The following is a 13947-nucleotide window of genomic DNA, read 5'->3' as shown; positions in this document are numbered from 1 at the left end:
GATTCTTTAGTTATAACTAAGTCGATTTAGGACCCGCACGTTATGTTGAACTTGTCAAACGGGGAAAAAATAGACGATGTAAAAACGTTTACCCACACACGCACGCCGAGTCGTGTTAACTCATAAAATTTAGAACGAAACGTAAAAACGTTAAACCAAAGGCGCACGTTGCGATGTGTTAAGTCACAAAATTTAGAACGAAGCATAAAGTGAAAAAATTTATGGAAAATGAAAACTATAAAGGACCAAACTTGAAAGTAAAAAAAGTTGTGAGGATAGATTGCAAAAGATATGAAGTTTTGGGTTAAAAGTAAAAAAAAAAATCATTTTTTTAAAACCCCCAAAGCCAAGGTTACAACAACCATATACATAACCATTTTTTCTTTGAAAACCCCCCAAAGCCAATATTACAACACATATATGCATAAATATGTTGTTTCTTTATAGTGTTTTAATAACTAAGTTGATCAATGACCCACGCGTTGTGACAAACCTGTAAGATGAAAAACAATAGACGTAAAAACCATGAACTACACACGGACGTTGTGTCGTGTTAACTCGCAAAATTATGAAAAAACGTAAAAACGTGGAACCACGCAAGCACGTTGCTCCGTGGCTAATCGTAAAATTTAGTACGAAACGTAAATAAAAAATTTGCGAAAGATGAAAAGTAGAAAAAAATGTGAGGTTAAATTGTAAAAGAAGAAAAGTTATGGCTTTAAGGTGAACAAAATCAATTTTGTAAGTTAAATTTGCAACAAATAGAAAGAATTGGGTTGAAAAGTAAAATTCTCATTTTTATTTTGAAAACCACCCAAAGCCTAGGGTACAACTACCCTAAGCTTAAAGATATTGCTTATTTATAGGGTGGATAATGATGAAGAAAATAACTTATATTGAGTGAATCGAAAAAAAAAAATGATAACCGGTTAATTAAATGATAAATAAAAAGAAAAGAGTTACAAATATATTAGTTAAAATGGGTGGAGATACAATAGGAAGTTTATTTGGCTAGGAAGGCTAGGAAGTGATCTTGACCATCCATTAAGTTAATCAAGGGCTAAGATTAAATCAGGGAAATTGAAAGGAAGAAAAGAGGCGCGTGAGTTTGTTCAAGGGCATTCTAGTCAATCCAAGCCAATAGTTTCTCTATCCTCCAATTCCCCCCCCCCCCAATTTTTTAAACGTTAATAACTCTTTCATACGGCATTATTTTTTTATAAAAATTGCACCAAAAAAACGAGCGTTTTTTTATCTTTAAAACGAGTATACTATTGCTATATTTTAAAAAAAAATTAAAACCCAGTTGCGTAAAACGCAATAGAAAAACCACCAGTTACGTAAAACGCAATGAAAAAAAACCCAAAAAATGACATTTTTCTAAAACGCAATCCACCAAAAACACAAAGAAATGACTTATTTGTAAAACGCAATGGCCAGAAAACACACAGAAATGTCTTATTTGTAAAACGCAATGGCCAGAGAACACATAAAAATGTGTTTTACCTAAAACGCAATGCACAAAAAACACAAAGAAATGTCTTATTTGTAAAACGCAATAGCCAGAAAACACTTAAAATGTTTGTTTTCTAAAACGCAATGGACGGAAAACACATAAAAAAGTGTTTTACCTAAAACACAATGCACCGAAAACACAAAGAAATGTCTTATATGTAAAACGCAATGGCCAGAAAACACTTAAAAATGACTCATTCTAAAACGCAATGGACTGAAAACACCTAAACATGTGTTTTACCTAAAACGCAATGACTAAAAACACTTAAAAATGTGTTTTTTTCTAAAACGCAATAGCCATAAACCACATAAAACTCTCTTATTTCTAAAACGCAATGGACACATAAAACTGTCTGTCACTGTGAACTGTCTGAATTGTCTACGAATTACTGTCTTCGAAATGAGCCAATTTCTGGAAAATTAATTTTTCTGATGCGTTTTTTAGTACAGCAATTTAATCAACCCCAGCCAGGGGCTGCCGCCCCTGGGACCCCACTACCAGGGGCTACCGCCCCCGGACCCCCGCAAAGATCGTAAAACGCAATGACTGAATCAAAAACCCAGATCGTGAAAATGAAATTAAAGAATTTCTTACATGGATCGAAGCCGATTTCTTCATCAATTGACGAAATTTGAATGATAGAAACACTTATCAACGCTCGAATCGAACGAATTGAGTGATTATCTCCAAAATCACCGGAAAAAACGAGATTTTTTTATGAAATTAAACTGGGTTTTCTTCAAAAAAAAAAAAAAAGCTGAAGAACACGTTGATCGGGTTTTGAATCATTGATTGGTGATGAAAATCGCACTATAATGTAGTGATTATTGAGATAGAAAGTGAAGAAATAGTTGAAGATGATGGGTTTTGAAAATGGTGGGTTTTGAAGTTACAGGGTTTTGAAAAAGGAAGAAGAAGGAGTTGGATTGTCTAAAATACCTTCTCTTTATTTTAAAATTTGTCACATGTCATAATACTATGGCTTCCTATCATTCCTAGCGAAAATTAACTTCCTATTTGATCTTTTCCCTAGTTAAAATAAGTAAATAAGAAAAACACCTATTTTAATAAATATTTTTTAAATCATCCATTTTGGTAAATAATTTTTCCACATCCACCCATTTGGAAAAAAAACTCCACAAGCGTAAACATGTTGTCGAGTAATAACATATCACATTAAATAAATGAGTTGTAAATGAGCTCACGGTTCTAATGAACGAGTAAAATGTCATATTCTTTCTAGATTTTTTTTTTTTTTCACGGTTCTAGATTAATTATATAAAAGAATTATTCTTATATTTTATTTGAAACACATCAACCTCTTAATCAATCCGGTTAAACATATCAATCCAACAACATAATGTTTAATAACGTAACACGTATGCTATACGAACAGGTATTACAACCTAAAACCTACTTCTTTCCTGCTTATTTGAAACGTCACCAGACTTATATATTCATTTAATAATTATAGAGTTGGGAACCGTTGATGCAATGAAAAAACTCGGTAGACACTATAATATAACAAAATTTAACTCGGTAGACACTATAATATAATAACAAAAATTTAATAACCAAGTTTTTAAGTTACTCACAACGTGTCACGCTTAAAAAGGTCGGAGATAGCGATATATAAATTTAATATAGTTAATCATTTCAATTTCCTAAGTCGTAACGAAGATGGAATCCAGCGCATAGATATTGACGCCATGACCAAAAAAAGTGTAGACGTGGCTTCACCTGCCGCTGACTTCTGTCCCCTTCCTCATTATTCAATTTATTTCAATGTATTCCAAACCAAAACCACCACCACTTGATTCTTCTTCTTGATATGCAAATGTTCATTTTCAGTATATATGATAAATGATCTATACATGTTAATACATAGTAATTTCAAGAATTGATGATTTCATGTTAATAATAATAATAATATAATAAATACAAGAAAAACAATCAGATAGGTTTGATCTCTGAAGCTTCGTAAACTCGTTAATTTCGAATCTTCGTTATTGATTTCGTCTAAGATCAACCACAACGACGCTGACGTTATCTGACGTCTGTCTTGCCAAAGCTAGCTTTGTAAGAAGCATTGAAGCATCCGAACATGCCTTATCGGAACTTTCACCGCCGGCGATGTTCACATCGTTTCCGGCCGACCGGAGATGCGACGGAGGTTTTTGAGAGGTCAGGCACATGCGTGCGACACTACACGCAACGTCGTTTGATACCACGTCCCAAAGTCCATCGCTTGCTAAGATTAGACACTCGTCTTCTGGTGTTCGATCCGTTACGGTTACCTCCGGTTCTGGTATCACATACGGCTTTAAGTAATTGTCGCCTGGAAATATAACAAAACATAAAAGAAAAACGGTTATCATCAATTGGTTGAGATGAAGATGGAACTCTTGAATTAATTAACATTTAACAACATACCTATAGCTCTTGACATAGCTAAAACACCAAGAACCCGAGCTCCATCCCAGTATATCACACGTCCGCCAGCAGCTTCTATTCTCGCAAGTTCGTCTGGTCGATCCGGCTACAATCATAACGAAATATGTTTTAATTCAACCAGACTCGAAAACTATAATAATCAGAATAATAAATGCAAGGATTAGTTAACTTACTTTATGATCGGTGGATAGAGGGATAGCAACACCGTTACGGCAAAGTACAGCTCGTGAATCCCCGCAATTTGAAACAATGATCTTGTCGGGAGTCACCGTCGCCACAACAGCCGTTGATCCAACCGCGTCGCATTGAGGAGTTTGTAACTCGCATCGACAGTTGGAAATCGAAGAACCTTCGCTCCAATCGGTTACCTCCTTATCCATCCGTGAAAAACTCACCCCCATCGTATCTTTCCAGTTAACTGATTCGCCAGCGGTTTCCACTTCGTCTTTCACTATTTCGTGCATTCGATCTTTGCACTTCATCGCCACCTGCACAAATTAACAAAAAAATTCAATACCCAGATATATTTTTTCTTTTTTTTTTCTTTTTTTTTTTTTTTTGTATTGTGATTTTATGGATAAAAAGTATTACGTGTGAGCAGCCGTGGCCGTCGTAAACACCATAAAAGTTAAAATCACTACTGAACGACGGTTTTACAGCAACCGCATCTTCCATGTCTCTCCTCCTTCCACACACAGTCGTCACGCCAAATCTAGCTTCATTATTATCGCAAACAGTTTTACTAACCGCCTCCGTCTCCGGTTTGGATAAATTTACAGCTTTAGATTCAAACCCACAATCAATCGTCTCAAGACTCTCAACCTTCCTCCGCTTTTTACTGTTCTCCGGCAGAGGCGCAACAACATCAGAAGCAGCCAGGAACTTCAGCTGGTGAATTTCCATCTGCCGACGCCTCGATTGACGAGCAACACCGCTCTGGTCAACGGTGGACGGAGTCTCCGTCTCACCAACAACACCACAACACATACCGGCCATATTCAAATCGGTTAATTAATTATTCAGGATTCACCGCAAACCAAACCGGTAACCAATTGCTTCACAGCAACTATGTGTTAGCAAAAAAGATACTGTAATAAATATCAGACACAAAGATATAGAAGAAATCACTGAAAATGAAGTTTTGGGGGAGAAGGAGAAGAAAGAAAGGGCATTACCAATAATAGCTGCTGGAGGAGTGGTGGGGACGGGCAGCTGCCCGGCACCGACCCGGGCAAGAGCGAGAGTTGGTACGACGTAGAAATGTGACACGAGGATAGGATCATCGCCGTTGATTGAAAAAAAAATCTTTTAGCTTTGATACGATGACATGCCACGTCTAAAGTCGTTTGGTGTTAAGGTTACGTGTCCCAATAAGGAGTCGACAACGTACGTTTCAGGGAACAAGCTTCCTTTTCTTACACGAGGTGGTCCCTAGCCCAAGTTCTCTCCGCTCTTTATTGTTGGATTATAATATTTTTTTTTCTTGTGATTTTTATAAAGTAATAATATATTTTGTGATGATTTTTTTAGAGGAAATTATGAGGTTTGATAAAAAATGTCACTTTAATATAATAGTTGTTATTTTAGCTAAAATAGTTTTTTTGTTGCTATTTAAGTAACTGACTTTTGTCAATTTTTTACTATTTTATCTAACCCACTAACGCAATTAAAAAATAGTCAGTTAACTTAGGGGCATTTTGGTCAAAACGTATTTTTTTGCAGGTGCAATGGTATAAGGATGGTGGTGTGTCGATTTACAGTGAAGATGCTGGCGGTGGTTGCTGGTTTACGATGATGGTGGGGGTGTTGGTTGATGACGTGGGTGGCGGAAAAGTGGCCGATGGTGGTGGTGATGGTAGGTGGTGATGGTGGTGGGGTGAGTGGGTGGGTGGTGACGATGCAAGTAGGTGGTGGTGGCGAGGATAGAAGGTTGTAATGAGGTGGGGCTAAGAAGTGGTGATGGTGGATGAAAATGACAAAAATCAGGGGTTAAAAATTAAAATGATAGAAAAAAAATCATTTGGACTAAAATGACAGAAAAAAAAAACTATTTGGACTAAAGTGATATTTTTTGTCAAACCTCAGGGATTAAAATGACAATTTATTCTATTTTTAACTGCAAATTTCTTTTATTCTTTGTTGTATATGGGACTTAAAATAATTTTTTTTCTTTTGACAATAGACCACCATACCATTAGTCCACCCGTAGTGAGGCTTCATATCACGGGAAAAACACCCATAGCGCCCCATAGCGTCGCCGCACACCATTACGGCCGACGCTATGAGCTGGTCAATCTGGTTCCACGCGAAGAGCATAATGGGGCGAAGGTTGTTGAAAGTTTTTAATTTATACACCTTTGGTCCCTGCAAATCGGAGAAGAACACAGAGGAGGCGGTATTGGTTGGTTTTTTTGCTAGCCGGAAGTCGGCCGAAAATTCGGAGAAGAAGACAAAGGAGATAGTATTTGTTTTTGAAAGTTTTTGGTTTATACACATTTGGTCCCTGTAGTTTCTCAAATATTTAAAATTGGTTTTTAAAACTAGTTTTTCTCTTATTTATACTTTAAAAATATGGCAGTTTTAGTAATTATAAAATAATTTTATGAAAACTTAATTTATTTAAAAATAAACTTTAATCTTTTATGCTTTAAAAATAAACTAGGTCAGGTTATTAAATATTGTAATTTTTTTTTAAATTTAACAAAAGTGTTTTTTTAAATAATTTAGAGATTAAATGAAAAAAAAAAAAAGGTAATGATAGGTAATGATGGGTATGGGGCTTTATGACTACACCCTCTTGTGATATAAAGCCCCTCTATGACGCATGTCGCCACTTGTCGCATAACGCCCCCTAAGGGGGTTTATGACTACACATGGTCTTAGAGTATGCGTAGTGGGGCTCCATATGGCGTCATTTTCTCTCATAACGCCCCCAACACCACTACGGGCGGCGTTATGAGGCAAAAAAAATTGGGCAGCGCTATGGATATCGCGGCGTTGTGGAGGGAGCTTTCAAACCTTGGACCAATCAAGAAAAGGTTATTGTTTTTATAAATAATTAATAATATTGAAAATTATTAAATAGGTAATGTTGGGTAGGGGCTTTATGACTACGGGCTCTAGTGATATAACGCCCCATAAAACCCCGTGTGACGTGGCACGACACGTGTCGCATAACGCCCCCCACAAGGGGCTTTATGACTACACATGGCCTTAGGCCGTACGTAGTGGGGCGCCATGGGGGCATTTTTTGAGCTATAGTGCCCCATAGCGCCCGGTTTTAGAAAATATGATTTCTTTGACACTTGGTCCTTTGAAAATACCGTTTGTAGATCCGTAGATCTACTAGTTTTGAACACTATTTCATAAGTAAAGTCGATTTTACACAAGTTCATGTTTAATGTGTGGTAGAGTTTCATCATTTAACCTCTTTCATCCTTGAACATACTCTATGTCATGTTTCATGAACATGACCAATCCGGGTTAGACGATGATCCGAGCTACCACAACATAGATCGGCACTAAATAGTTACACAAAACAAGTCTTACAAGATTTACACAACATCATAGCATTTAACCAACATCTTTAACATTTTAGTAGACTTTTACATATCATCTTGTAAGTTTATGAGTTTTAACCGTCACATTTCATTTTAACCACTTTAAAATAGATCGAGAGGGCTTATGTAGCAACTTACTACTAGCTCGAGGCTAGGGAAGAATCTAGTCGAAGAATGAGTGGATAAAAGCAATGAGAAGAGGTCCTTTACGTTCCGAATGCACCAAGCTTCCTCATATGTGATCCTTGACACTTGTATGCCCTTGGAATGAGAAGATCAAAATCGAAAAGTGGTTGTGTGTGGGTGTGTGTCTTCGGCCGAGAGCTCCAAGGAAGAGGGAGAGAGAGTTTTGTTGTGAGGTTAAGTGTTGAATGCATATGATGGTTTAATGATCCTACTTATAGACAATTTCAACACAATTAACCAATGGATCATGTGTAGCCTAGATATTAGGCAAGTTAGATTAATTTAATCACAAAAAGGACATGGGTGTCCCCCAAGGGGACGAGTTCGGTTGGGGGGGGGGGGGTTACCCGGTTGGTTTTCAACTAAACGTTAAGTATTAGTTAAGTTAAGTAGGAACTTAATCCGGTTACTAATGTGTTGTGCATTACAGTGGGTGTTAGGGTATTCGGGGACCCTAACTGGTTCAGAAAAAGATAAACAATGTTAATGGCAATATTTTTATGTTCCGGGTAAAGTCCGGTTGTTCGGTTGGATAGTGATCCGTTAAAGTGCTTAACAAAGCTTTAAAGTGTCCTTATTACTATTTTTAGTGACACAACTTATTCCCGACACTCTGGAAAGTGTCTAGTAATATTTTTCTCATGTTCTGGCACTTTATTAGTTAGCTAGATGCTGAATTTTTAATTAAAGTGCTGAATTTTGTACTTAGAGTACGTTTTAGGCACATCCGGTCACTGTAACTTATACCTAGTGACGCAGTTCTACAACCCTTATGTCCCGACACTCTCTTCTAGTGTAGCAAAATATCTCTGGCTCATACAGGCCTTAGAGGCAGTGTCTGCCTGATGCTGGCTATATCAGCATGTTTAATAGGTTATCCGTTCATAGTGCTACTGTGTTTTTGTGCATCAAGATTGTCACTAGAGTTTAGTATGTAAATCATGGAGTGACAGCAAATAAGGTATGATGCAAGTAAGTGTACATATCAGAATTCAAGTAGCAGTTTATCCACAATTTCAAGTAAGCACAGTAATTAAGCAGTAATTAATTATTGATTAAGTCGTACGGATACCTGGTTTAGTGAGGGTTGTCACACGCCTCAGGTTCAGATATTATACGGACGCCTCAGTTGAGTGAGGCGTAAGTTTCTGATCGAGGCGGTACGAATATGGCGAGGCGTACGTATATTTTTTTTTAGGCGGTATAAATGATGGATTAGGGTTTTTTTAGGCGCCAAAACCATATTGGCGGCAAAAAATTATTAGCGCCATTTTTTTTTTGTTTATTTAAATAGCTTTAGGGTTTTTTATTTTAGACATCCAAAAAATACAAGCGTTCTTGCATCTGGCTGCATTATTCTTCAATCGTGATCACTGATTCTTCACTGCAATTATTTCTTTCAATCTTATTCAATCTTCAATACAAGTAAGTTCTCTTCACTGCTTTCTTATTCAATCGTGATTCACTGCTTATTTTTATTGATTGTGTTAGTTGATCTTGTTATTTTTATTCAATCGTGATTCACTGCTGATTCACTTGCTGTTTGCTGATTTTTATTGATTGTGTTAGTTGATCTTGTTATTTTTATTCAATCGTGATTCACTTGCTGTTAATTTACTTCCTGTTAGTGTGTCCTGTTAATAATATTGCTGTTAATACTTGCTGTTAATTTACTTGCTGTTAGTGTACACTCAAAGGAATCCTTTTCTAATAAAGGATCAAATATATTGCTGCTGTTAATATGTTGTGTGCTTCACTTGTGAATGAATGATTATACACTGCAGGTCACAATCTTATAACTTATAATGCAAAAAGGGATATTATTTGATGACTATGAATTCATATGCTTAATCCTATTGGTATCGACATTTGAGTTTGAAATCCCCTATTAATTGTGTATTTGCATGCTCTGTTTTGGTTTGAAATATGTTATGTACTTCACTAGTAAATGACTGATTATACATGTTTTGATTATAAGTTTATAACTGCATGTCACAATCTTGTAATTCAATAAAAGATATTATTTGGTGACTATGATTACATATGCTTAATCCTATTGGTATTGGCCCTTGAATCTGAAATCCCCTTTTTATGTGTATTTGCATAATCGTTTTATTATCTCTGCTTGTATTAATACTTGCTGAGTTGGCTGTTAGGCTATTAATAATGCTTGCTTGTTGAGTTGCTGTATAAATACATTAATACTTGCTGAGTTGCTGTTAGTCTGTTAATACTTAATAATACTTGTTGTCTTGCTGTAAACAGTTAATATATAAATATAATACTTGCTGTTAACAGTTAATATAAATATAATAATTGCTGTATAAACTATATAAAGTGTTGAATTTGTTCAGATTTTAGGGATGTCTAGTAAAAATGCAAGGAAGGATCCCGCTTGGAAGTATTGTGTAGAAATTGACGTACCGCCATTGGATGTAAAAAAGGGTTAGAAATACATGAAATGTAACTTTTGTAGTAAAGATTTTAAAGGAGGAGTGAAAAGAATGAAGGATCATCTTGCCGGTACACACAAAGATGCCGCCCCTTGTCTTACGATGCCCGCTGAAGTGAAAGACGAAATTAAGCAATACTTGAAGGCTTTTCAGGATTCTAAGTTTGCTGCCCAACGCAACTTTGAAGAAAACATCGAAAGTGGGGCATATTACACCGGTAGTAGCGCTAGTGTTAGCAATCGTGGCGTTAGAGGACCAATGGATCGGCATGTGCATGTGGTGAGTGAAGGAGGATCACAACCAACCGAAAAAATGCCACCGGTGAGTGCTAAAGAGCACCGGAATCAAGTTTGTTTGGATATCGGGAGATTCTTTTACGAGAATGGAATCCCATTTAACGCAGAAACTAGTCCTTCATTTACTAGTATGCAACGTTCGGTTGGTAACTTTGGACGAGCATTGAAGCCTCCTACGATGCACGAGTTAAGGACTTGGATCCTTAAAGAAGAAGTTAAAACAACCACCGAAATGGTGAATGACATCAAAGCAACTTGGAAGACAACCGGGGTTTCATTGTTATCAGACGGTTGGCCAGACATGCGAAACCGAAGTCTAATCAACTTTTTGGTCAACAATCAATATGGAACGGTTTTTTTTTTTTGAAAACGGTTGATGCATCGAATTGCGTTAAAGATGCTGAAAAAAATTTTGAATTGCTTGATGGGGTTATTGAAGAGATTGGGGAAGATATAGTCGTTCAAGTGGTCACCGACAACGCAAGTAACTACAAAAAGGCCGGAGAGATGTTAATGAAGAAGAGGAAGAAATTGTATTGGACCCCATGTGCCGCCCATTGCATCGATTTGATGCTTGAAAAAATTGGGGAATTGCCACAACACAAAAATGCTTTGCTTAAAGCAAAAAAAGTTAGCAATTTCATTTATAATCATAATTGGGTGTTGAGTTTGGCAAGAAAGCTTCTTGGGAAAGATCTTCTTCGATCGGCCGCCACAAGATTCGCCACGGCTTTTTTGACGATTCAAAGTCTTTATGATTCTAAAGATGCTTTGCAACAAATGTTCGTTTCTAATGATTGGAAGAATTGTGCTTGGGCTACGAAAGACGATGGAAAAAATGTAAAGAAAATAATTATGGATGAGAGATCTTTTTGGCCTAGTGTGGTCTATACCCTTCAAACCACAAGCCCACTAGTTGAAGTGTTGAGGATCGTTGATGGTGAGCAAACACCCGCAATAGGATTTCTCTATGGAGCGATGGACGCGTGCAAAGAAAAGATTGCAAAGAACTTGAATAATGTTGTCGCTTCTTACAAAGAGATATGGGACATCATCGATGAAAAATGGGACTTTCAAATGCATCGCGATTTGCATGCGGCTGCCTACTATCTAAATCCAAAATCTCGATGGAGTCCCGATGTTTCACGTCATCCAGAGATTAAGAGAGGGTTGTTTGATGTCATGGAACGACTCGTGATGGACACCGAAGTGTACATGAAGATTGAAGAACAACTAATTCTTTACAAGGAAAAGAAAGGATTATTTGGTTATAGGGGTTCGTTGGCAATTTATCAAACACGTCCACCGGGTAAAATATTTGCTAGTTATGTTATTATAGACTTATAGTTTGTATAAATAAAATAATTAACTAACTAATTTTTTAACATATATAGTTTTATGGTGGGGCGAATATGGAGATGATACCCCGGAACTCAAGGCCTTTGCAATGAAGATTTTGGGTCTTACGTGTTCAGCTTCAGCTTGTGAACATAATTGGAGTACGTTCAATCAAGTCCATACAAAGAGACGAAACCGGTTGACCACCGAGAGGATGGACGATTTGGTATTCATCATGTACAATAGAAAGCTGAAGCAAAAATTTGTAAAAAGGTCCAATTTAAAAGAAGATGAAGATCCTTTACTTGTTGAAAACGTCATGTCTGATGATGAGTGGATAGCCGACCCAAGAGATGATGATGATGATGAAGATGCAATTAAAGATGATGCGGTAAATGTGGAGGAAAGTGACGAGGTCATTAGAACAACAAGAGGTAGCGGGGCAAGTAAAACACGTAGAAGTGGTGGGATAATTGAGCGAGGCGGTGGAAGTTCCTCATCTAAGAAAACGAAAGCCCTTCATTTGATTGACGAGGATGACGATGATGAGGATTGGGTTGAGGAAGACTGTGAGGATGACGAAGATGATGTTTGTTATGCTATTTGAGTTATTAGAAACTATTTGTGTTTTTTATGTTAAGTATTTGATGAAATTTGAATCTTCTTTTATGTTTTTAACTGCTGATTTGATGAGAAAAGTCATTTTTTGATGTTAAGTATTTATTATTTTATGATATATATAATTTTAATATTTATTTATTAATACCGCCTCAGCCTTACGCCTCGTTCCGCCTCAATACTTACGCCTCGTGAGGCGAAGGGAAAACGCCTCGATACTCGTTTCCGTTTTTTTAAACCTTGGTTACGAGTGCATGTACTCTCGCGATACAAGCAGTGGAACACGTTCGGCGTTCTCCTCTACGCCCCATTTTGAGGCGCACCTATATCTTACGAGATCGTGCCGCGAACGAGCGTTTGTTGAAAGACTATTTTGATCCCACACCGGTTCACGGATCCAATGTGTTTAGACGGCGGTTTCGGATGAGCCAAAGGTTATTTTTGCGCATTAATAAAGATTTGGAAACTAAGTATGATTTCTTTAAGCAAAGAATGGACGTGCAAGGATATCTAGGGTTCACCTCAATTCAAAAGGTCACTTTCGCTTTCGCATACTAGCCTACGGAAACATGTACGACATCAACGACGTTGGTATAATTGTCCAACCGCATGATTGGTAGCTTGGATTGTCGTCAATGGCGTTGGTATAATTGTCCAACCGCATGGCGAGGTCAACATACACGGTGTGACTAAAAAGGGCCAACTTTGGTTTTACAAGCTGTTGCGTCATACGACCTTTGGGTTTGGTTGGCTTTCTTTGGTTTAGCCGGGTGTATGAACGACATTAATACGTTCGAGTGTTCACCATTGTTAGAGAGCTACATTTCTGGAACGATACCAAAGGCTGGTTTTCATGCAAACGGGAATGACTACGAGCATGGCTACTATCTGGGCGATGGTATATACCCGGAGTATTCGAATATTGTTAAAACGTTTTCTGAAACGTTTGATGAGAAAAGACAATATTTTAAAAAAACTACAAGAGTCTTCGCGAAAGGACATCGAGAGGTGTTTTGGGATTCTACAACAACGATGGCATTTTATCAAAAATTCTTGTCATATGTGGCAAAAGAATAGAATACGAATGACCATGTATGCTTGCATCATTATGCATAATATTATCATAAAGGATGATGGAAAAGAGATATGCCAAAACTATATTCTGGAAAATGTAGTTGAAGGAACCCAAGCAATAATGGAAGAGAGACTAATAAATGCTCAACTATTGCGGTCTAAGAATTTACATAACGCGTTAAAGGCGAATTTGGTCGAGCATGCTTGGGTTATTTGCCCAATTCGACACGATGGTGACGACGAAGAAGATTCCGAGGAAGAAGAAGTTGAGGAATTCGAAGCCGGAAACTTTGAAAACATAGGTTTGGATGCAGGAGAAAACGAAGAAGAATAAGGAGAGAACGACGATGAAAACGAAGAATAAATGTATGATTTTTTTTTATTTTTTTTTAATGTTTTTATTTTATTTTATTGTAATGTTTTTTTTATTTAATGTAATAGTTTTTAATTTA

The 13947-nt window shown here is 37.0% G+C and overlaps 2 protein-coding genes across 2 annotated transcripts; one reads left to right on the top strand and one right to left on the bottom strand.

Moving 5' to 3' along the window:
• Positions 1-3342: 3342 nt before the first annotated feature.
• On the bottom strand, positions 3343-5194 carry LOC110877945 (protein phosphatase 2C 37). Its single transcript, XM_022126175.2, has 4 exons — positions 4562-5194; positions 4144-4458; positions 3950-4055; positions 3343-3854 (listed from the first exon to the last, which is right to left on the bottom strand). Exons 1-4 carry the CDS (start codon positions 4964-4966, stop codon positions 3523-3525), a joined length of 1158 nt encoding a protein of 385 aa, XP_021981867.1. The 5' UTR covers positions 4967-5194; the 3' UTR covers positions 3343-3522.
• Positions 5195-5297: 103 nt separating this feature from the next.
• On the top strand, positions 5298-12410 carry LOC110875902. The gene is made up of 8 exons (XM_022124097.1): positions 5298-5356; positions 5501-5513; positions 5693-5825; positions 6153-6298; positions 10071-10161; positions 10207-10755; positions 10863-11774; positions 11860-12410. The coding sequence occupies exons 1-8, from the start codon at positions 5298-5300 to the stop codon at positions 12408-12410; spliced, it is 2454 nt and encodes an 817-aa protein (XP_021979789.1).
• The last annotated feature ends 1537 nt before the right edge of the window (positions 12411-13947 follow it).

The sequence above is a fragment of the Helianthus annuus genome, chromosome 9, assembly GCF_002127325.2.
Source record: "Helianthus annuus cultivar XRQ/B chromosome 9, HanXRQr2.0-SUNRISE, whole genome shotgun sequence".
NCBI classification, from domain to species: Eukaryota; Viridiplantae; Streptophyta; class Magnoliopsida; order Asterales; family Asteraceae; genus Helianthus; species Helianthus annuus.
The sequence above is the reverse complement of the archived record's forward strand: the minus strand, read 5'-3'. Positions and strand labels throughout refer to the sequence as shown.

What these genes read in the sequence shown, in the direction of transcription:
- LOC110875902 (XM_022124097.1), top strand. Translation starts at nt 5,298, where the DNA reads ATGCCACGTCTAAAGTCGTTTGGTGTTAAGGTTACGTGTCCCAATAAG. An exon ending in GCCATTGGATGTAAAAAAGG is followed by an intron (nt 10,162 to 10,206) that starts GTTAGAAATACA and finishes AAGATTTTAAAG; the next exon opens with GAGGAGTGAAAAGAATGAAG. An exon ending in GGTTTCATTGTTATCAGACG is followed by an intron (nt 10,756 to 10,862) that starts GTTGGCCAGACA and finishes ATTGCGTTAAAG; the next exon opens with ATGCTGAAAAAAATTTTGAA.
- LOC110877945 (XM_022126175.2), bottom strand. Translation starts at nt 4,966, where the DNA reads ATGGCCGGTATGTGTTGTGGTGTTGTTGGTGAGACGGAGACTCCGTCC. An exon ending in CTCTATCCACCGATCATAAA is followed by an intron (nt 4,056 to 4,143) that starts GTAAGTTAACTA and finishes TTATGATTGTAG; the next exon opens with CCGGATCGACCAGACGAACT. An exon ending in AGCTATGTCAAGAGCTATAG is followed by an intron (nt 3,855 to 3,949) that starts GTATGTTGTTAA and finishes TTATATTTCCAG; the next exon opens with GCGACAATTACTTAAAGCCG.